This window comes from Dendrobium catenatum, unplaced genomic scaffold (assembly GCF_001605985.2).
Source record: "Dendrobium catenatum unplaced genomic scaffold, ASM160598v2 fragScaff_scaffold_53, whole genome shotgun sequence".
NCBI lineage: Eukaryota > Viridiplantae > Streptophyta > Magnoliopsida > Asparagales > Orchidaceae > Dendrobium > Dendrobium catenatum.
In genome coordinates this window covers 800,606-824,039 of record NW_021318515.1, presented here as the reverse complement: position 1 = coordinate 824,039, position 23,434 = coordinate 800,606, and the positions used below count along the sequence as shown (strand labels likewise).

The following is a 23,434-nucleotide window of genomic DNA, read 5'->3' as shown; positions in this document are numbered from 1 at the left end:
TCACATAGGTCATTGTAAGTAATTTGCATTATCACAATTATATTGGACCGATCTTATGAAGCCCGGTTATCGATTGATTTCTATTTTGTACTATCAAGTCTTTAAGTCTAAACTATAGGTTGCAAAAATCTTTTTGCACAACTTCTAATCATGATAACTTCACTCCAACTATTTTTTTTTTGTAATCAATTCATATTAAGGCTTCGTTTGGAATGACTTTTTTGTTGCTTTTTAAAACAACTTTCTAGTATAAAAAAATTATTTTTTTGTGCTAGAAAGTTGCTTTATGAAGCAGGAAAAAAAACTGTTCCAAACGAAGCCTAAGTTTATTCAACCACATTACTATATATTTTGCCTCCATGATATATATCCAAATCACCTAAATTTACATTAGGTAATATTTCTTAGAATGGTGATAGCACCAGTCTATATAATATAAGCCTTCCTAAGCATGCATCCACTGTAATATTCTTATATATGTCACTCTTTAACTTTTATGTTAACTTCTCAAGATAACATAACAGTTGTTACAAGACTTTATTTAGAAAGATAATAATTATGTCAACTGTCCATTATCAAACATCTGAAAATAGCATGCTAGTCATATAGTCTGCTAGGATAGGATTGCCATATTCTAATTACTAGCTAATCTAGTTACTATTTCTATTGAAGGTCTTTCCAGATTAAAATTAATTTCCTAACATTCCGAATTTATACTGAATTTTATAGAAAAAGAGAGAGAAATATGCGTAAACATATTCTCCCAATTTATACTGAATTTTACAGAAAAAGAAACAGATATATGTGTAAACATACTCGAGTGTTGTAAAAGTACCTTCAGTTCAACATATAGTCTTCCAGTTTATCACAGTTGTGGGAGGACCGACTGGTTAGATTTAATTCATGGGGAAGAAAATAAATGACGCAACCAAAGTTGTTCCAGACAAGCTTATTAGTTCTTACGGGTCATTTATGTGATTGCGTGTTTTTGTTTTTGCTTCAGTATAAAAGGCCTATTGGCCTCTGCTAGTTTTGAAGAATATTTATGTGAGGCTGGGTGAAATAGGTGGCACCTAAGGAAATTTGTCCTTCGTTGGCTCGTTCAAGATCGACATGAAGGAAGCATTCTGTGGGCTCCGAAAATTCGGCCCTGGCCTCCACTCGCTTTTCTTTTTATTCGGCGAGGGAGTTTTAACGAACTAAGTTCCGGGGTAAACGGGTGAGGCTAGGGAATCGGCGGGATCTCTGCGGTTTGGAGAGGAGCAGTCGGGCAAGGAGGCTCCGGCGTCGGACTAGGGCAGTGAGATCGGAGGCAGCTGCTGTGGGAGAGGAGGTCGGGATTTGGTCGGAGCAGCTACGGGAGTCGAGTCTCTGATCGTGGAAGCAGCGAACGGGAAAAGGATTTCGTGTAGAGTTGGAGAGCCGAGAGCAGCAACCAGAGCCTCGTTTGGGTCGGATATTTAACGACGCTGAGGGAGGCTTGATCGAGGCGAGTCGCAAGATATCCGGGAGGTGACCGATTTGACGCTGCTGTACAACGCCTCGGCGAAATTTCGGCGGGATTTGTGGGATCCAGGCGGCAGAGGTATGATTTCATTTTCATTTTTTTTTTATCTGTTTGAGGTTAACACATTCTTATCGTTTTAAAACTATGAACAGGAACTTTATAAATGTATCCAAAATTTATGTCAAGGTTCAGTATCGGTCCATGAATATATGACTAATTTTATCAATTTCTTGCTCATGTACCCCAAAATGAGTGGTACATGCGCATCAACAAAATTACTATATGATATCATTTTCCAACTCCTCGCCTTGATGATTTGCTCAACCGACTCAACCGTGAGGTTATTTTAAGCAAATTGTTACAATCAAATCTGAATTTGTCTGGAAGACAAATGGAAAACAACCTTTAAGATTCGTGAAAGCTTATATAAATAGTTTGTTATGCCTTTCGGCATCACGAATACTCCAAACACATTTATGTGAATCATGAATCACGTAAATTTGTCATTATTTACTTTTGTGATATTCTTTTATATAGTGTTGACCATGATTTGCATATCCAACACAAGCGAAAAGTTTTGATAGTGCTTTGCACCGATCAACTTTACACAAATGTGCTTTCTTAGTGAACTGTGTTCAATTTTTGGAATATGTAGTATTGTCATAGCATGGTCTTTCGGTCAATCCCGTGAAAATTGAAGCCTTTCAAGATTAACTTCAGGCCTGCGTCATGACTAACATACATAGTTTTAATGGGTTGGACTCCTTTTTACAGGTGTTTTATTCCTTCTTTCAGCCATAATATGGCTTTGGTCATTGATTTCCTTGAATCCGCACCATTCCAGGGGACCAAAGAGGCCAATTTTGCATTTTAAGACATTGAACCATGTCTCACTTCAATGCCGGTTTTGGTTTTGCCGAACTTCTCTCAGCCCTTCTGAATTGCATTGTGATGCTTCCAAACGTGGCATTGGGTCCATCTTGAGTCAAGCTGATTGGCTTGTTGCCTATTTCAATGCCAATTTGTCTAGGCCTAAATTGGACTTTAGGGCATATGATCTTGAATTTTATGCAATTGTTCAAGCAACCAACATTTTTCATTATCTATTTTAAAATGAATTTATTTTTTACGCGGCTCATGATGATGCCTTAAAGTGCACCACCAACAATGGTAAAGTTTTTGTTAGAATTCATAGAATTTGAGAAGGGTAAAAATACCTTCAAATTATTATACAAAATTATTCCTATTTATAGATCTATACAAGATGTCTTAATAAAGAAATAAATAACTTCTAATTGATACATAATTGCCTCAATATAATCCTTCCTAATTCAACTACCCAAATATAGAAGGATATTGGCGTGATCCAGGTGAGCCTCCCACGGATTCTCATCATGACCGTGGGATCAAATGCCAAGGGATGACTGAGATTCTGACACACCCCCTCAAGCTGGAGACCGGCTTGCAATTACTCGTTTAGAGGTAGAGCTGCATTGGTTATAGATAGGATATCAACCACCAGAGAAAGCCGGCAATGAAGGCCGATGATGAAATACTATCCTCAAAATTCCGACAATTAAGGCTGGTTGTGGGAACTTGTATCCCTCAGGTTTCCAGCAATGAAGGTTGTATTTATGGTAGCAATAAAAGTTAATTTGATCAACCATAAAGGCTGATTTGCTTGTATCAGCAATAAAGGGTTATTTGATTATATCAGCATTCAGCAATAAAGGCTGATATCAGGTCTTAATCATGTCTCAAATCTAATTTAAGACTTCTTGTTGTTGTCGGCCCATCTAAGATAATCGAGAGGGCGTCTCTGTGGATCTGAGCGGAACAGGATAATCGGAAGGAGCTTCCGATCAAATCGAGCGTCTGCGAACAGCTTCTTCTTCTGAGCGTCGGTGCGGCTTCGTCGGTGCGGCTTTGCTTCAGCCACTTCTTCCGCAAGCTCCGAGTCCATATTGGGCTTCGTTTGCAAGCTTCGTCCGCAAGGGCTTCGTCCTGGTCGCCCGCAGAGCTCGGCTCTTGCGGTCGATTCTTCCAGACGGGATCAATTCAGCTTGTGATTCTCTTGGGCGACTTCGTCTCTTGGCTTCTTCCTGCCTTCCGACATCGAAGCTAGTATCTTCCTCCGAGCGGCTCCTTCCTACGTCTAGAGGCTTTGATGTTTCCTTCCTTTGGCTCCGTCTCACAGAGGTTTGCTCGGCCCGTCCGTCCCGCAAGGCCCCGCCGCTTCCTTCCTTCCTTCGACTTCGTCACAGTTTGCTCGGCCCGTCCGGTTTCATTCGGCTTCAGGCTTCGGGCTTCTAGGTCCAGCGTCGCTTCTTCGGCTCCTTTGTGGCTACGATTTTTTTACAACTTGTCCTTCCTGTCTGATCGGAAGTTTGGATCGGAGCTTCGACTCCGTCTCAGCTTCCGTCTTCGGCGTACACGGAGTTGGCAGCGATCAAGCCTCGAATGCTTCGAGCTTTTTTCCTCTTCCTCTTCCGACGATCTAAGATCATTCTTCGATGGCAATTAAGATCGTTGGCTCTGATACCATGTTAGAATTCGTAGAATTTGAGAAGGGTAAAAATACCTTCTAATTATTATACAAAATTATCCCTATTTATAGATCTATACAAGATGTCTTAATAAAGAAATAAATAACTTCTAATTGATACATAATTGCCTCAATATAATCCTTCCTAATTCATCTACCCAAATATAGAAGGATATTGGCGTGATCCAAGTGAGCCTCCCACGGATTCTCCTCATGACCGTGGGATCAAATGCCAAGGGATGATTGATATTCTGACAATTTTGGCAAAGCATGCTTCTTGAGCCTCCTTTCTACAATTTACATTTTTTAATAAAAATAAGTTCAAGGCTACGACTCGTGCCGCTAATATCATGAGTAGATGTCATTATTGTCTATCACAAATGAGGCTTACTATTCTAGAATTCAATACTTACCAACATCTTTATTGTATGATCCTTTCTTCTCCAAAGTCATGATGCAGCTTCAAATTACCTGAACTCCAGAATTTTTCCTTCATGAGAAGTTTTTAGATTCCCAACACAAGCCCTTGCCACAAAATTATTCAAGAAAGCCGCAATGAGGGCCTCATGGGCCTTGTTCGTACATTTTAGTTAGTGGTTGCATCTAATTTTTGGCCTACAAGATTCAAAGCTTAGTGCTTAGTTTAGATAGTTTGGTTGTCTATTTATCAATTTTCATCAAGAATGGTCCTTTGGCTCAAATATGCTTAATAACATATAAAATACTCAAAGCATTATCTTTTTTGTCAAACAAACTTAAAATATGATATATAACATGCCTACAAGCTAATTAGAACTCTATAATATTAAATAAGCATTAAGCTAGCTGACATCCTTTAATTACCTAGAGCAAGGCATTCATGCTTAGTTTTGATTTTTTGCTAGTCTTTTTTTTTTTTTTTGGTCATACTCTTGCTTTTAATTACCTAGAGTGGCACTGATAAGCTACTTTCTTCTACAGGTAAGTCAAGAAAAGGTGAATTGATCTAACTATCAAACTTTATTGTTAAGACAACATCAGAGATAATCAACCATGCCGTGTATGGAGTACTATGGTGTGTGCCATAGCAAACTTCGTAGCAAGACACAACACAAATGCGTCTAGTGTTATGATATAACCAAGACCACCACCCAAAGGAGAAATGCAGCAAACAGTCACGGCATCAGCTTCCAAAACTACCTTTTTTAGAAAACTACTTTCGGCTTACATACCATTTAATTTTTCCTTGTGACTGTTTTCCCAAAAAAACTAAATTATTTATGATGTTCAACTAAACAAAGCAGACAACTACAAATTGAAAAAGACAATAATGATTTGGGCAAACTTGTTAGGCCTGTTCACCCTGAACCGGCTCAGGTTTATAGGAGACGAAACCTGTCTGCATCCCTTGCTATTGCCCGCCCACATTGTGGGCCCCACTAGTCTAATTGAATTCAAATTTAAAAGGAGGGGGCGGCTAGGGCTTGGGAGGGAAATTAGATTAGGAAAGTTTTTGTATTAAGAGCATGAGATGTTTAGGGAGGGATTTGGTTTTGATTTGTTCTCAATTAGGGTTCCTTGGTGACTTGGGCTCTAGACTCCTTGTCTAGAGATTTGGGAGAGACGATCCTCCTCTCGAATTGAGGAGCTCTTGTATCTTGTTTTCATTATTGTTTGGCTTTGATTTTCCTACTGCAATATATCGTTTTGGGCTGTTTCACCCAGATTTCGCATTATTCTCATTGTTTTTCACCAATTGGTGACAGGTTTGCTTGCGAACTCAAGTATTACCCTTAGGGTTACTTGTGAACTCAAGTATTTCCTATCACAACTCAACAATGCGGTATGCACAAATGCAGCACAAGACATACTTTATGGGACTGCAAAGCGAAAAGAACTCGTTTCCATTGTTATCCAATGAAGTATATATAAATCAGTTAGTGCATGGCTTACCATAATTTTAATTATTGCATTTTCATCATACAGGCTTTCATTTGAGGAGGCTTGCGATGGACTGTTGTTATCCTCTGACAGCTTGTTACTTGAACTGGAGGTGCTCTGGGAAAAACCACGGACTGAAATATCCGCATGTACCTCAGTCATAATATCACCTTTAAAGTGCGCATTGACTTCTTTAAGACGGTCTATTTTAAGGAACTCTTCGAATCTATCCTTTCCCATCTGCAGCTTAAACCACTCATTGTGTGTGTGAAGCGTTGCTCGCATTATCTTCATAAGTTGAGGTTCTTCGATACCAAGCCTCCTACCCATAGCAACCTAGTAAATGGCAAATTAAAAAGATTTAGAAAAAGTAAATGAACCAGGCATTTATGGTTCTTAATGTGATATAAAGACCAGGAAATCACAACTTTAATGCTTCCAAAGTAGGTAGACATAAGTTCCAAAAAGAAGAAAATAAAACAAAAGGAATGGACATATCTATGAAAATGTATATAATCAAATAATTAAATTCCTCAAGAAAATGATCAAAATGCTCCATCAACTCTTTGTGAGGGACCAAAATAGTCCCCAACTCTTTTGAGGGACAAATTCTCAACTCCTTTAAAAGGGGTCTTTTTAGTCCTAACATTAAATTTTAGAGTAAATTGTGTTACATCAAGAGATACTTTAGTCATTTTTTAATTGAATTATTTATCAAATATAATTTTCAAGTGATAGTAATTTAAAAAAATATTAAATATTTCTTTTATAAAAAAATATTAATAATTATAATTTTCATTTCAAACTTTAAGAGTTGAGGGATTATTTTGATCATTTTCTCTAAATTCATCATTTAACATGTGCCATAACATAAGAAAAGAAAATATAGACTAAAGACTAAAAATAATGATGAGCATGTCCACCCAAAATATCTCAAATCAAGTTGACCCAATTCAATGCAAATAGGTTGAATAAGAAGAACGGATACAAAAAAACTACCCAAACTCCATCGTGAACTCATCATGATCATGGTAAGCTCACCAACTTTATTGTGAACTCACTAGCTTCAATATGAATTCGCCTCAGCCACATGAATTCACCAAAGCCCGCTTAAAGCCACCAAAGCTACATTGACCTTGCCAAAACTATCACGAACTCATCAACTTGCCACCACATCCATTTAAATAATTTGGTGACTTCATTCATTACCAACTTCAGTCAACTATCAATTTTATGTTTTTTAACTACACGTCTCATGTATTTTTACACGAAACAACAGGTAAAGCTTAAAAATAGTTTTTTTTAGTACTAAATCTAGCTTAAACCTATAAATAAGGGGCCCAAGGGAGGCCTGAGACACTAAGTCATTTTTACTTTCTACAGTTTAATAAAATCCAAGAGCTTCTCACTCTAGGATTTCTTCCTCGTTCAACTTTGTTCTATTTATTTTATTATACTTGTTAGCAAGTTTCTAATATTACTCATAGATAATGTTGCATTTCACAGAAAATTTAAGAAATTGTTGATGCACCTATTAAAAAACCAATTAAATGAAAATAAACAATGCAGTAAAAAATAACAAGAATGTAAATTAATCATAAAATTTACAGAAAACCAAGATGTTTATAAATAAATCAAGCTTGAACAAAAAACACAGAGAAAAGTGTTGCTGACACCAATGCAAACATGGGTTGCCTAGCCAGATTTCCATGTTTGCCAATTCACTACAGCAAAGCAAGTTTTAATGAGCAGGAATCTGGTTATCAGGTGAAAAAAAGCTAAGATTATATATACCAAGCATTTATATGTTCAAGAAAAGAGAAGATATCAACAGAAAAAAAAAATTGCCTTTATCATGATTTGAATTCTGAAAACATTAAAACCAGTAAATAAGCTCTGAAATTCTGTTTAGAAAACAACTACTCTAAGTAGCCTAAAACACATCCTACTAAGCTTCATTGTGAATTAAATGAAAATTTTTAATGCACCAATTAAAAAAACAAACTTGAAAAAAAAAAGCAGTACAAAAATATATATATGCAAATTAATCACAAAATTTACAGAAAATCAAGATGTTGGTAATGAAAACATGATTTTAAAAAAATTGCCGCCCACACCCGTGCAAAATATGGGTTTGTAAATCCGATTTTCATATTTACAAATTTAATTCAGAATGATATTTTTTAATAGTCTGATTATCAAGTGAATTAAGGATTCAACTTTCTGTACTAACAAAAAAAGAGCAATAAGCAGAACAAATAAGTACGTCAATACGTCATTATCATGATTCACAACACTAATCATCTGAATCAGTAAAAATACATTAGCAATTCCGTTTAAAGAAAAGCAACTACTCTTAGCTACCCAAAACACATCTTGCTAAGCTTCATCGCAAACACTTAAAAAGAAAACGGCAATGCCTAAATCAAATAATAACTTATATGAAAATAAAAATGCAGTACAAAGTATAGAAATGTAAATTAATCATATAAGTAAAAGAAAATTAGGATGCTCTGTTAAGATCCAAGATCCGAAATAAACATTTCAAAGCTCTTCAACACACCAAAAATAAGGAAAAGAAAAAGTTTTTCATTCATCTCATATTTTACCCATTCTAAATGAGGTTATTTATAGACTTGCAAGGCTATCTTAAGCTAATTAACTCTCATTAATTATTCCACTATTAATTATTAACTAATTACATGTGTATTCACAACATTACTCCCCCTCCCACAAGGTCCTTCCCCTGAAGATCCAACTACACTAGTCAATCCAATGGAGGCAGCGGCTATTCATTTAACCACATTCTTAAGCAAATCCTTCTTGTGAACTTGATCAACAATGAACTTGCAATAGACATTTGAGGAACTCCTCAAGAGTATCCCTTGATGATCGTGAAGTTGATAGCCTTTCAATTCAAATTGATTAGCCTTGTACACAAGCTGGGTTGCCAAAATCATTTCTGCAACCAACACTTCTATATCTCATCAGCAAATAAACTGGCAATGCTGTGATCTGCATTATATAAAGGTATATCTCCAAGTGCTGGTTCAATTATCTCTAGAGAATGGCCAAAACGTTGTAGAATATTCTGCTAGAAAGAACTCTAGGAACTCAACTGGTTGCTTAAATATATCTAGCGATGGTAATACAATGCCTGACTATCCATATGCATCAAAGGAATTATTAAATAATACTCATCCAATAAACAATACAACATCAAGCCTTTGTCCCGCTACGTGGGGTCGGCTACATGAATCCTTTTTGGCTATTGTGTCCGGTTAAAAGTCAAATTCTCATTTAAATATAATAAAGAAAGTTCATTTCTATTACTTTCTAACCAAGTCTTTTTAGGTCTACCTCTACCTTTCTTAACATAAGTCAAATCTAATACCTCAACTTTCCTAACCGGGTCATCGGAAAGCCTCCATTTAATGTGAACAAACCATCTAAGACGACTCTCTCTAATCTTATCTTCCACTGGAGCTACTCCAACTTTTTCACGTATATGCTCATTTCATATCTTATCTCTAAGGATCAAGCCACTCATCCACCTAAGCATCCTCATCTCTGCAACACTTAACTTAGTATTATGCTTCTCTTTTAATGGCCAACGAAACATAGCACTTCTCTTGGAACCTTATCATATGCTTTCTCTAAATAAATAAACATCATATGTAGACCTCCTTATTCTCTCTATATTTATCCATCAAACCTCTCAATAATTGTATGGCTTCCATAGTAGACCTACCCAGCATGAATCCAAATTGATTTTGAGAAACATTAGTATCATGCCGCAACCTACGCTCCATAACTCCATAATTTTAAAGAATGGCACATTAACTTAATTCCTCTATAATTTGCACACTCATGTAAATCGCATTTATTCTTAAAAACAGGAATTAACACACTCATTCTCCACTGATCTGTCATCTTTTTAGTCTTCAAAACAGTATTAAAAAGTTTAGTAAGCCAAAACATTCCTTCCTCCTAAGCATTTCCACATCTCTATTAGAATATCATCAGGTTCAACAGCTTTTCCACACTTCATTTTCTTTAAAGTCTCTTATAACTTCGGTTTTACTTATACGCCGATAAAAACAAAAATATTTATTTTCATTTATGGTGATATAGTCACTAAAGTCAATCGTATTTTCACATTCTTCATTAAAAAGTTTAGCAAAATACCTCATCCACCTTTGTTGAATATCATCTTCTAAGAAAAGTACTTTTTTATCTTCATCCTTAATACACATCACCTGAACTAAATCTTTACTACTATTTCTTTGTTTGGCTAACTTATACATATATATTTCTCCCTTTGTATCTAATATATTATATAAATCATTAAAAGCTAAGCTATTTGCATCGTAAATTGCTTTCTTAAATTCCTTACGAGCCTCTTTATATCTTTTCCAATTATCAGAATTTTTACATCTAAATCAATTTTTATAACAAATCTTCTTATTTTTTATCTTTTCTAGCACAAACAATCATAAGAAAAAAAAATCAACTTTGAAAATCCATTCATGTTAATTATCCCATCGAAACAAAGATGTTTATTCCAATTATTCTTGACTGATCATGAGGTAATAGCAAAAACTAAATATATTCCACAACCGTTTCTAAATTGCTCATCAGACTCTCTTCCAATGTTGATTTAGGCTGTAATTATAGCCCGAATTCGCTCTTTGTGCAAGTCAAATGTTGAGATATTATTTATTCGGATCGACATCGCGCTACATGTCGAGATCCCCGAATAAATATTTAAAATTATCAATTTAAATATTCTTTTATGCTAAAAGAATACAAATATTTGTTTTTCAAAGTATATGCAGGTGATCTCTCAAAAGATTGAGACAACACCTTTTCCAACAAACCAAGACTCAAAGGTCAAAAAAGAGACTTTTGTGGCTACACACTCCTACAAAATTGAGCTGAAGAAGCTTGAAGTCTTTCGACAGCCTAAAGCTTAAGGTTCGAATGGGTGTAAAAGGTCAGATCCAACACGCCCAAATATGGTCGGATCACTGGCAGCTCCGTCTACTCAACAAGCCACAAGAAAGGCCGTAGTAGCGGAACCCCCACTTCGTCAACCCGTCAGTAAGGACTGTAGGAAGCCCGAAGGCAAATTTGACTCAACAAGTTCAAGTGATTGTAGTCTACAAAATTCTCCCAAATGACTGGAGAATCAAAGTTCCAGTGTAAGGATGAGTCTCGAATAACTATCGAATATTCGTATGCTCCAAATCTTCAACCACGAAGGATGACTCCAAATCTGTCTGCATCAAGATAAAAGAAAACAAAATAAAAGAATGCCTAAAATGATTACCTGTCGTTGCCCATGCCGCAAGTCCAGTTGAGATCCCGTCGTTGCTACAGTGCCCCATATCCTGCAATCGGCGCCGAATGGTCCTATCGCACGTCTGCAGAGATCTCGATCTCACTCCAGCTCCCGTTGTTAAATACCCGACCAAGAGAAGCATTCGCGCTCCCACGACACTCTCTCCGCTCTCTGCTTCTCCACTGTCTCTGCCGAACTCCAAGCCCCCGATCCCTCTCTGCTCCCGAACTCCTCTCCCACGACCGAACTCCACCAGGCCGAAACCCCGCCTCCTTCCTTCTTTCTCTGCGAACCGACCAAGGTCTCCTTCCCGAGCCCGTCACCTCCGCCTTGTCCGACCTCCACCTCTCCGACACAATGAAGCGAAACAAGTGAGTATGGATCTTGGTCAACGGAAGGACAAACAATATCGTCATTACCGGGGCAAAGCAAGTTTGCTTCAGTGAGGTGATCTTGGGAGGAAAAAAAAGGAGACAATGTGCATGCCACATTTTTTTAAGCTTTAGGGCCTATTCGGGCAGCATTTTCACTGTTTTGTTTTTCACATCATCAGCACACTTTTGTTTGGGTATTATTTTCATACCACTTTGAAGATTTCAGAATTTCTAAGGTAAGAAGCTGCTTTTAAAAACAAATACGCTAAAGTTTGATAGTTGTAAGATATCTAATGCCCTACTTTTTCTTGAAAAAAAAAACATTTATAGTATTTATAATAACTTAAAAAATACTTTCCACAAAAAAGTTCAACTACATTTAGAAAAAGCAACAATATCCCCACCCCCAAACAAATTCTTAAGAAGATGAGTGGAGCATGTCGATTTGACTTTCGGAACACTCAAATGAAGGCAAAGCTATACGGTACAAATAAACAAGATCAACGAGATCTTGATTGGCGATGTGCGACATGGGGTTAACATTGATCTAGGTTGGGGATTGGGTGGTGGGGTTGGGAATAATGAAGTTGGAAAAGCTTTGGGACGATGAAAGAGAATGAAATCTCTCGTGCTAAATTGCACGAGATCTACAAATTGAATTGACTAAGGCTTCATTTGGGATAGTTTTTTTACTGCTTTCTAAATAAACTTTCTAGTGTTAAAAATTCTAGTTCAAAAAAAAATTATATCAAAAAATTGCTTTAGAAAACAGTAAGAAAGCCATCCCAAACGAAGCCTAAAGGTGGTAAAGGTTGGAGAAAAGGTCGACCGGATAGGGTGGGGATGATATTAAATTGTGAATCTTGTGCAACTAAGCGCGGATAAATTCACCATATTCGTCATTGGGTCACTATTAAGGGGGAATCTTCATATTCTCCTCTTTGTCTCTTTTGCTCGAGGAAGCTTCGACGAGCACGTAGAAGCTGCGTGATAGTCTCGTTCATGCAATGCCCAAGGGAGGAAGCTTCATGACTTCTCTCCCACCTTCTCTAACCATACGATGTAGTCTCGCTTGAAACCTGCTAAAGGGAAGCTACACTGGGTCCTTGCTTCCACTTACCTCTCCATCTGAACTAGGGTAAGCCTAATAACAAAAAATAAAAATAAAATCAATTTCTGAAATACCCTAAGAGTTATGCATGCTCTGTGAGTTCAAAGCCCACCTAAGAAACAGATACATACAAATGTGCATAAACATAAAAAGAGAGAGGGAGACTTTCTGCCAAGGACTACAGCAAAGAAAATGGTTTCAAAATGAAACACAAACCTAAGAAATAGACAACAACACACTTACAAGAGAGATGGAAAGAGAGCAAAAGATAGAGATGCTTTTCCAGCATCTTTCTCAATGTTACTATTCCATGAGTCAGTTCAAATGTCAAACAGGACAAGAAATAAAAAGACATAAGATTATGCAGGGAACCAAGCAAAATGCATGTTATTCGACATTTACCTGGAGATTATTTGCAAGTGCGGACAAAGGGATTCCTTTTCTAAGTGCATCTTCATTAGGTTTCAACAGAATCAACAATGTCTCTTTCAAGGGCTTCACCAAATCTTGATTGCTTAAGGCAAGGGGACCCAAATGAGTGCAAGCAACCTTGAGAGCTAGTTGAATATTACCGTTATTTACAAGTTCAAAAAATTCAACCTGTAATCAGAATACAAATCAAAACCCCTATCAGACTCTTTACAGCTGGTCACAATGTAACTGGTTATCTCAACCAAAAAGAAATCCAACCTGCTTCAACTGGAATAACAACATAGGATTAAGAGTGAAAAACTCAGGATCCATGGCATTCACTTCCTCAACTAATTCTGCAACCATTCCCTTACTGGCAAGCTCCTTCATCTCCAATACAATTTCACACTTGCGGACAACGATGATACTGGAATTGTGAAAGGAAGAAAGATTCCTGAAGACCTTTAAATCAAATGAATTGAAAAGAATGAATCAAAATCAACTCTAAATACGTACACAAAGGAAATTTTTTAGTTCATTTTTACACCTACTTTCTCTTCCTTGCATTTATGTCCAGAGGCATCAAGAGCTGAAGGCGTGGCATTTTGATTGCTTTTGTCAGTGATAGAAATATCAGAACTAAGTTCCAGAGGATCAACCCTCCCTCTCCATCTCTTTCTCCTTCGTTCCCAAGATGCATCATATCTACTTCTTCTTAGCCTTCTAGAGCAGCTCTGCAGATGGCTTGCAGTACTGGTGCTGCAATCTTCATAGTTGGTTGTCCTTTCTGATGAACAATGCATATCAGAGCCATTCTCTCGTATGCTTGCATGGTCTATATTAATTTCGTGAACCCCATCTGAACCAACATTATTAATCGAGGCTTCACCATCAGATATAGGAGATATACAATCCCTGGAAGAAGTACTTGCAGGATCAGCTGCACAAAATTTGGGATGCCGTTTTACAAAGGTGAGTGATCAACCATACAAGGACGTGATGATCCTATGAAAACCTTTAGGAATATTTACCTGATGAAGACATGGTGGCAGAAGCTGCAATTCCTCTGTATATACAGTACTCGTGAACCAGCTCATCAAGTACTGAAAAGTCAAGTGTTGTCCGACACAACTCATTCTGTAATGGCATAACAAACAGTTTGCAGGTTAGTTGCTTAGAAATTTTTTTTTTTTTTTCATAGATAGCACGCCTGTTCTCCATGAAAAAAATATATTGTTTGGGCAAATACATACTACTGTATTCAAGCAAAAAAATGAATGCTGCTGTAAATGATGTTTACATCTCTATAAGAACACTGAACATGACCAGATAATTAAGACAATCACAAGCACATGAACCTAATAACAACCTGAAATGCCTGAAATAGATCCCCCTTGGCAAATCTCAGGCTATCAACGGCACCCTGTCTTGTTAATTCCACAGCATGTACTAGGGCTTGTATATCAACCTGAATTTTCACCCGTTAAAAGACCTGAACACCACGAAGCAACCCTGAAATTGTAAGAAAATAGTAGAAATTCTACCTCATCAAATGGAGGTGCTTCAAGCAAACTCTCCCGAGGAATTGCAGGGGGATCACGCTCCTCAAAGAGCAACCTCTCAGTAAGATCTGTGATAGGAGATGAAATGCCTCGGTCACGACAAAATACTTTATGGATGCTGCATTTTGTAGGGCATAAGTAATTAGTACTTGAAATTACTTAAAGCCAAAAAGAATTTCCCATCAAATCCAAAAAGTATGAGTAAATAATTACCATATAAGGTATCTCAATGTCAACAAAAAAATTGGATCATAAGCCTGTAATTGAACCCTTAGTATGGATGACAAAAATCCAGCAAGATCAAATCTTCTCCTTTCCGACCACTGGAACATTTAATACAATAAAACCAACTTAAACATAAGAGTCAACTATTCAGAGATAAACATATGGAAGTGTTATTTATGCTCTAAGAAGATCAAGCACAAGCCTAAACTTGTATGATGATCGAACACATGAAAATTCTTAGACGCTATTAAGGGGTCCGACCAAAGCCAACCCTCTACTACCATTGCCAAACAACACTACTACAAAAACATCAGAATGAACACACGCATTCCTCCATCGTATAACATAAAAAGAGACTCACTTTAATGAAAAATAACCAAGTAAGACGAGCATTTATCAGTTCTATAAAACCTCAACAGTTGGAAACTTTAGCAGGACATAATAAGATTTATGCTGTGGTCTTATTGTTTTTTATCAGAAGCCCATAGAACTAACACCACTCTATTTGAAGTCCAAGGTCACTAAATGCAGACTACCTTTCTTTCAACCTATCTTTCCCATGCTTGCCAACTTACAAAATATAGAGATATTGTTGTTCTTTACGAATCCTAAAATCCTAGGTAGAGTGGGTTGAAGTATCTTAAGTTCGACAAGCTTTAAGATATCATTTTCACATTGTGTAAGCATTGCATTTGCTAAATTCTTTAGCATTTAAATATGCAAAAAATGGATGACCTAATACGTTGCAACATCTAAGGGAAAAAAACAACACAAAAAATGTGATAAGCAAATTTAGTTGCACAGGCACAAGACATCAGTGGGCAATAGATTAAAAATTTTTCTCTGCAAGGCAATCTTGTAAGCTCAAATATGAAATTATGATGTAAATTTCATGCACCCTAAAGCTGACTTAGCCGTGAACATTCATGCAACCCCACTAATAAAAAAGAGTTCGCATGCTTTCTTTCCAGTCCTAACTTGTAACTTAGGCGTTGTTTTCCCAACCTAAAATTTAGGTTTAGTTGTGATACTGCCTGAAGTTAAAGGATGGCAATCCAAGGTTTATTCAACTAGTAATATCCTGATCAAGCTAATGTATGACATAATGCTTATGAGCTTCCTTGTCATGTTTCTAATCTTACCTATTGATGTTGACAAAATCCTGTAGTTATTAGGATTCTCTTCTTGGTGTACGGTCCTCATTGATCAATTAGTGTGAGTATTTACTTCCTAAAATAAAAAGCATCCATTGATCAGTTATTGGGAACGAGCTCTTGTCAGCTCGTAAAAATATCCTCCCAGCTGTAGGAATTATTGTGTAATACTCGAGATGTAGATCAAGTTAAAAGTCATTTCTGTAAGACCCAAAATTCAGTATTCAAAAAAAAAAATATATTTAATTATTTAAAAAAAAAAATGTATTTGACATTAATGTTAACTTTTATGTTAAAATTTTATAAACTGTTATGTTATTGTTTAATAAATAGGATAAGTATTAATACTTATCTTAACTAACCGATTTAATTTAGAATAGATAATTATAATTCTGAAATGATGCTTTCAAAGGATGTGTAGTATGACAGTTAAGTGGTGGGCCTTACTTTCCCTCATCACACGTATGCAACCAAACAAAAGGATAAAATCAACAGTTGTAATGCCAACAGATGCAAACAGGAGTACAGTGCTGTGGGTAGGGTATTTGGTATAGTACAGGCAATAAGGGAATCGGCACAGTGCTTCTTTGTTGATTTCTGCTACAGAGAACCTTGTAGCAGTTCGGTGTTGGATGGGATTGTAGAAGGACCGGCGTTATGCTGTGCGGAGGGCGGAACAAAGAAGATTTCGGCACTGAGTTTTTTTTTTTTTAACACTAGACAGATTCGGTACAGAAAAGTCCCTGTAGAAGAATATCGGCACAGTGATCTTCACTATAATCGGCTTAGTGCAGTGGGGAAGTTCTGTGAGGGAAGATTGGTTTTCATTTCAGGAGATTACAGCAATAGTCCATGTATTAACAACATAGTTATTTAAAAACCTATAGTAAGATTTGAATTTAATCAGATTCAGGTAATGAATTGTAGTTTGAGATAAGTGCGCAAATAAATTGAGGAATCAGTGAAGAAAAATTTAGAGAGAAAATTTAAAGGAGGATTCTTTGGATCTATGCAAAGGGGAGGTTGCGAGGTAAATTATAATGTTAGTATAAATGAATGTTATACAAAGTTATTTAAATTATAATTTATGGAAACTAGAGAGAACTAAAATTGTGTAGGTTACTTTCTATGTTGCACCGATACACCTATTTATGAAGGCGTGCTGTATCTGACACACCGATACACGGATACGCCTCCGATACGCCACCGATACGTGTCGGATACGCTAAAGCCGTATCCAATTAAAATACTATTTAATTTCAAAAGGACCCGTATCTGATACGCGTGTCTGTTGAAAAACAAAAAGAAATTCGAAAAAAAAAAAAGACGTGTTGTATTTACTTCCGCTGCTACGAGCAAGATTCTCTCATTTCCGAGATGGATTTGAGTCTCTTGATGATATGAGAATATTAGAAACTACTAATCTTTCACTTGATGAGCCTGAATTAGAAGCTATAACTTTTATTGAAGATGATATATAAGTTTAAAGACAACCCACTGAAGAAGCTAATCATATCATTCATTCTATTGAATAGTTGAAACTTCATGAGCTAGATAATTTATGTTTATGCTTTTGTTGTTCTACTAGACATTTAATACTTACTTATATTTTGATATTATAATTTATAAGCTAGAAGGCTACAAATGATGATGTTGTTATTTTTTTGTATTTCAAATATTATGCTTTGATTAATTTCTTAATTTTTATGTATGATTTATAAATTATAATGCCTTGTTCGCACCGTACCCGTATCCTGTATTTTTAAGAATTGACGTGTCCTGTATCCGTATCGTGTTGTACCCGTGTCGTCGTATCTGTATCGGTGCAACATAGGTTACTTTCAAATGAAGCAACATGCGAGGTGGAGTTGAAAAGACGAATCTTCAAGGAGATAAGTAATGCAAATGTTTTTTTTTTAAGAAGCATATATTATCATTAGACATGTAAACTGATTATAATGACACTTTGGAAAAATAGTCATGAAAGTAGATGATTCGATATTATGCATGTTGATCAACCTTTTGTGAAATGTCTAGAAAATGAATATACCTATAAGTTTCCAAGTATGATTAACCACTTACATAAATTAATTATGTGAGTTTAAATCAAGGTTTATTATGTTTATTTAAATGTTTTCCTTATTGATAATGTTTTGGAAAAATGCCCTTTTCATTACTTATTATATGCATATTCATGATATACAAATGATAATATGAATGATTATGGAAGCATGTGAAAAGCATGAAATATGAAAATATAAAGTGTATTGAATATCAATTTAAAGTAAAGTTTGGTTATATATGATATATGACTTACAAGTGTAGTCGGGACAAAAATGTTGCAAGTGGGGTAAAAGGGACCCCAAAGAAATGAGACATGTATAGCATGTGGAGCAAAAGGGATCCCTAAAGAGGCAAAAGAGACCTCTATGTAATTCAATGGCAATAATGTCAAGTTTATCATGGCTCCATTGAATATGTTTATGAAAGAATAGTCAAATCTTTTAATGAGTAAAATTGATATTCAGTGTGGATTTAAGAGAAAATAAATGTTAATGTCAAATGAGATTTTATGAAGTTTTCTCAAGTAGTTTAAATTTTATTTATGTTTTTAAAGTTCTGAAATTTTTTTATCATGCAATTTAAATGTTATTTAAAGTTGCTAACTTATTAAGCCACATAGCTCACCACTGTTTTATTGCTGACTGTTATTACAGGAAAAAGAAAAAAAAAGGTCAAAGACGACTAATTGTAAGTACTTAAATGTTTCATGTTAATTTTAAATCTGTTTGTAAAACTAAATTTAAAGTAAGTGAACATTTTAATGAAATGTTACTTCAGATTTTTGTAGTGGATCTGTAAGTATCTTATGTTAAAATTTAAAGTTATTAGTTGCTTCCGTGGAATGAGATGTATGAGAACTGAACTGTTGGATGTTTTATAAAGATTATTAAATGTTCAAAAGTATCGTATGATCAACTAATGAAATGTCTATGTTAGTAATACTCCTTGTATTGTTAAGGGGTACTATGGGGTGTTACAATTTCAATAATAGGTACAACATCAGTTATGATCTCAATTTGAATGTCAGTTCATAAAGCTGCATAAATCCTTGAAATTTTATTTTTTTTTAAATCTACCGCAATTTTAAAATGAATGGACTGCTCATCAAATTTATTCATTTATTCAACTACATATCCTGTTCGTCATTTCAAAGCATTAAGTTCATCTAACAGATAATTTTATGCCAGAGGAAAATATTTCACATCTGCTCAATTAGAGGTGGTGGGTTCCCTACAAATCTCTCTTTGTCCCTTGAAGTTAATGTAATGCATGTTAGCTAGCTCAAATAATTATAGCTAAACAAGCATGCCATTGTTTGCAAATAAAAAATCTCATCCATTTCATGACCCAAACTTACGGTCATTTTTTTTAATGAAGCGTACATGATCCATTATACCCAAAATTATGGTCAATTCTAACATAAAATGATGGTGCTTCATGATCAAGTCTAATCAAATAAAGATTACAAGATAATATTTTGCTTAACTGAGCCAAATTTGGTTTGTTTGCAACCTAAAATTTACAAAATAAAGGTTCAAATATCAATCACAGTTTCTGTTGGCAATGTTTAAAAGTGAGTGTCCTCTAGTAAAGCAAAATAAAATTCTTCCGAAGTAATCGATTACTTCATCATGTATACATGAAATCCAATAAACAATACTTCATTATTTAACCTCTAAAAAAGCAACCGGCAATCGTTCATAATTTCTTCGCCATAATAAAATAATTTTTATCCTTTATTCATAAATTCTATTCATTAAATTCTCAATTGAACGGTTAAGTTATGAGGCATAAGTGAATTTTTTTTCTAGAAAAGCAAGTCAATTAATAAAAACTAGCAGCTAACTTAAAAAAATTAAAATGCAGCATTTTCATCTAAAAATTCTTATTATGCATTCAAAATAAATTATTTAGCAAAATGATATCATCTTCTAAAGTAACGTAAATAACATGCAGCTTCATTAATGTGACAAAGATTCAATAGAAGTTTGCGTTAGTTGTGCATGTGCATGAGCGCGCCTGTGTGGGTGGGTTTTTTTTTGATATTCTGTTTTTGTTTGTCTGTACCACGTTAACAAGACTCTTTTGACGGCTAATGCCTTAGACAATATAATTGTACTATTACTTAGTACCAATTTTGTCAAAATGCATGGTCATTTTTTAAGTTGTATACTAAGCCGCAGAAAATTAAGAATATAAAAAAAATGAAACTATTAAAAACATAAATAAAAAAAATTAAATTAAGAAACAGGCTTGGTCACGCAACAGGTCTGATAAATTACTGTCACTATAATGTTGCTTAAATAAAGCTGGGGAAAGGTCCTTACCTCATTTGCCACAGGAGAAGACTGGTCATCTTTATCAAAGATCAATGCCAAAAGAACATGCTTGAACTCTTCATATGCTTCCTTCAGAACATATAAAAGATGTTTAAGCATAAAAAGGAAGAAACAAAAATAATGTTTAAACAGAAGAAGTTCAGAAATACAAAGCAAGCTTTCCAAACATGCTACATTAAGTAAACATGAAAAGTGGTTATCCAAAGTATCAAGCCTTGTGATTCCTCGTTCAATGCATTGCTCCAAACATTAATTTATGCTGAGAGTTATGAATCAATTATACCATAAAATCACAGAAACTATATAATACGTACTTCCCTACGTCTAGGAAAGATCAGCGTGACCAGAAAAATTGTTACTCCAGGGAAAATTATGCCAAGAGGCTAGGAGAAATTATCAAATAAATGATGAGTTATGATCTAAGAGAATGATTTAGAATAAAATGATTGAGATAATGCCTAATGTTAAGTGAAAATTATACAGTGTTTTATAGTGTTAAATTCTCGTGAATGTTGTTTTTAGTTGATATATTGTACAGTAATGTCTCAGGAAATAGAGAAAAATTCACCCAAGTATTGAACTAGCACTGCATTGCCAAAACCATCAGCGTCGCAACATCATTAACACCCCGGCGTCATTTCAGGACATTGCAGCATCGGAGCCTGGGAAAAATGTTATTTAATTCAGCACCCCAACGGAACAAAGGTTAGTGTCCAGCGCTTCACAACGCCGCAACGCCATAAATCAACATTGAAGCATCGGATTCTCGGGAAAATTGCACAATAATTCAACGTTGGAGCACCAACATCAGAAGCGTCGTAGCTCCAAATGACGTGAGTGCTGAAGCACCCAACTTTTGCAACGTCAAGCCGGATCAGCAAACAATCACGCCTTGTAAGCCCAACGCCGTAGCGGAGAACCTTTAGCAGTGTCGAAATGCTAGTTCATATTGTAACGCCGCAACACCACCTTGTCGAGTGCCACGCCGCCTGAGCCATTTTTTAATAAGTATAAGTAGTTTTTTTTTTTTTTGGGGAGTGTTTTTTTTTTTTTTTTGGGGGAGTGCTGGAATTTTGAATAGTTTTCATAAAGGAGAGTAAAGTACCTACTTTAGAGTGGTTGGCTGACATTGTAGTGAGCAAGCAAGTATTTGGAGAGAAAATGAATGTGGAGAGTTAAGTTGTAATAAGAGATTCACTTTGGGAAGGGTTGATCTGTAAGATCTATTTGGGGTCCTTCAATCCGGGTGATATTTTTTTGTTCTTTTCTACTTGTACTTTCTTTCTTGAACAAGTAATGGAAATTATATTGTTTTGTTTTTATTCTATGGGCCATCTAAACTTATAGTTTTTTTACAAATGTTGTAAAAATCTAATTACTAATATAAACTCATGTGCTTAAAATTTTGAATGGTCATTTTTAATTGCTCTCGCTCTTCATTTAATATATGTAGTGACAATGTGTAAAATTAAAACCAAGTGTGATATATTGTCTTCGCAGAGAAATATTGGAACAATTAAGAGAAATAGAATGGAATACTTGAATGTCTAGACATATGATGTTTAGTATTCCATGGTCTATGAAGATAAAAAAAACTGTAAGAAGGTCATAAACCTTTCTTTACATCCTTACAAGCTCGACAGAGATCTAAGGATGCATATGCTCTAATTCACAATTAATTTAGGAGAGTCTACGTATGAGAGCTTAGAAGATTTCACTGTCATTAGTTCGAAACACTCTATCTATTGGTATCTTCATTTTCTTCTACAATTCTCATTCTAAATAAAATACAACCCTGATTTCATTGCGTCGGATAATTTTTGTAGCTTGAAGTAGACAAATACTAGAACAATTGTGTGAAGCTGAACACTTCCTCGTGGGATCAACACTCTCTCATAACACTTTTATTACTTGATCGACACGTGCACTTGTGCTTTTAGTGGGAATTTATATTTGAAAAAAATATAAGCATAGAGCAATGCAAACAACTCGCATCTCCCCATGCTCATCACCCAATAAGCTAGGGGAAATGATAGATATATGCCATAAAGCAAATTCTAAAAACTGCAAAAATTCTAACATGAAGAGCAGAGAAAATATGCTTAACAAATTTTTTTAAAAAAAAAGTAACAGCCAAAAAGTAAAGGGGAAATTGACCTTCAGACCATAGTTAGCAGTAAATTTAAAATAGCTTGAAGCAGTTGCTTCAAGAATTTATCTAATACTACCATGCTTTCATATGCTCCTTGCTGAATCATTTAATTCACTTTCATAATTAAGATACTCCAGCCAAAAAAAATCTATAATTTTGTTGCTTTATCTAATAAGAATTGGAGACATTGTTGGGTATTTCATTCCAACATTTGTGCAAAATTTATATAATCCTAGGAAAACTTCTAATAGAAAATACACAAAATCAAGAACTGAAAAAATAGCTACAAAATTAAATACAAAAGGACAACTGACAGCCCACGTGGATTGGTGAGGTGTAAATAAGAATTACATGGATCTACGATGTAGCAGTAGAATGAATAAGGAATAGCCGGTTGAAAACCTGGCTAGAACCAGCTGGTGCAGAAAAGCTAGCAACAGGCTTGTTGCTAAGCCAGACGGACTAGCTAGGAGCTAGCTAAGACGAAAGTTAAAGTGCCGGCTAGCCTGCTAAGGGCGGATGTCAGGCATTTTTTACACTCCTCAACTGAATACATGGATGATATTCATTTCACTTAAAAAATAATTTTTCAAAGACTACCCCTAATAATTCTTTAGTTTGAATATCCTCAAGTTATACACTTATGATTATGAACAGGGTACAAATTTGACCACGGTCAAACTTCTCCTTTACAACATGTCTATCAACTTCAATATAATTAATGCA

The 23,434-nt window shown here is 35.5% G+C and overlaps 1 protein-coding gene across 1 annotated transcript in view; it reads right to left on the bottom strand.

Moving 5' to 3' along the window:
- LOC110096891 overlaps positions 1-23,434 on the bottom strand; it is a 33,100-nt gene that overhangs the window by 738 nt on the left and 8,928 nt on the right. Inside the window, exons 3-11 of the mRNA XM_020823033.2 lie at positions 20,545-20,625; positions 14,988-15,097; positions 14,757-14,892; positions 14,582-14,680; positions 14,244-14,349; positions 13,764-14,152; positions 13,492-13,674; positions 13,204-13,401; positions 5,985-6,308 (exon numbers count right to left, since the gene is read on the bottom strand). Of these exons, the coding sequence (XP_020678692.1) occupies positions 5,985-6,308; positions 13,204-13,401; positions 13,492-13,674; positions 13,764-14,152; positions 14,244-14,349; positions 14,582-14,680; positions 14,757-14,892; positions 14,988-15,097; positions 20,545-20,625 (1,626 nt within the window). The remainder of the gene's footprint in view (positions 1-5,984; positions 6,309-13,203; positions 13,402-13,491; positions 13,675-13,763; positions 14,153-14,243; positions 14,350-14,581; positions 14,681-14,756; positions 14,893-14,987; positions 15,098-20,544; positions 20,626-23,434) is intronic.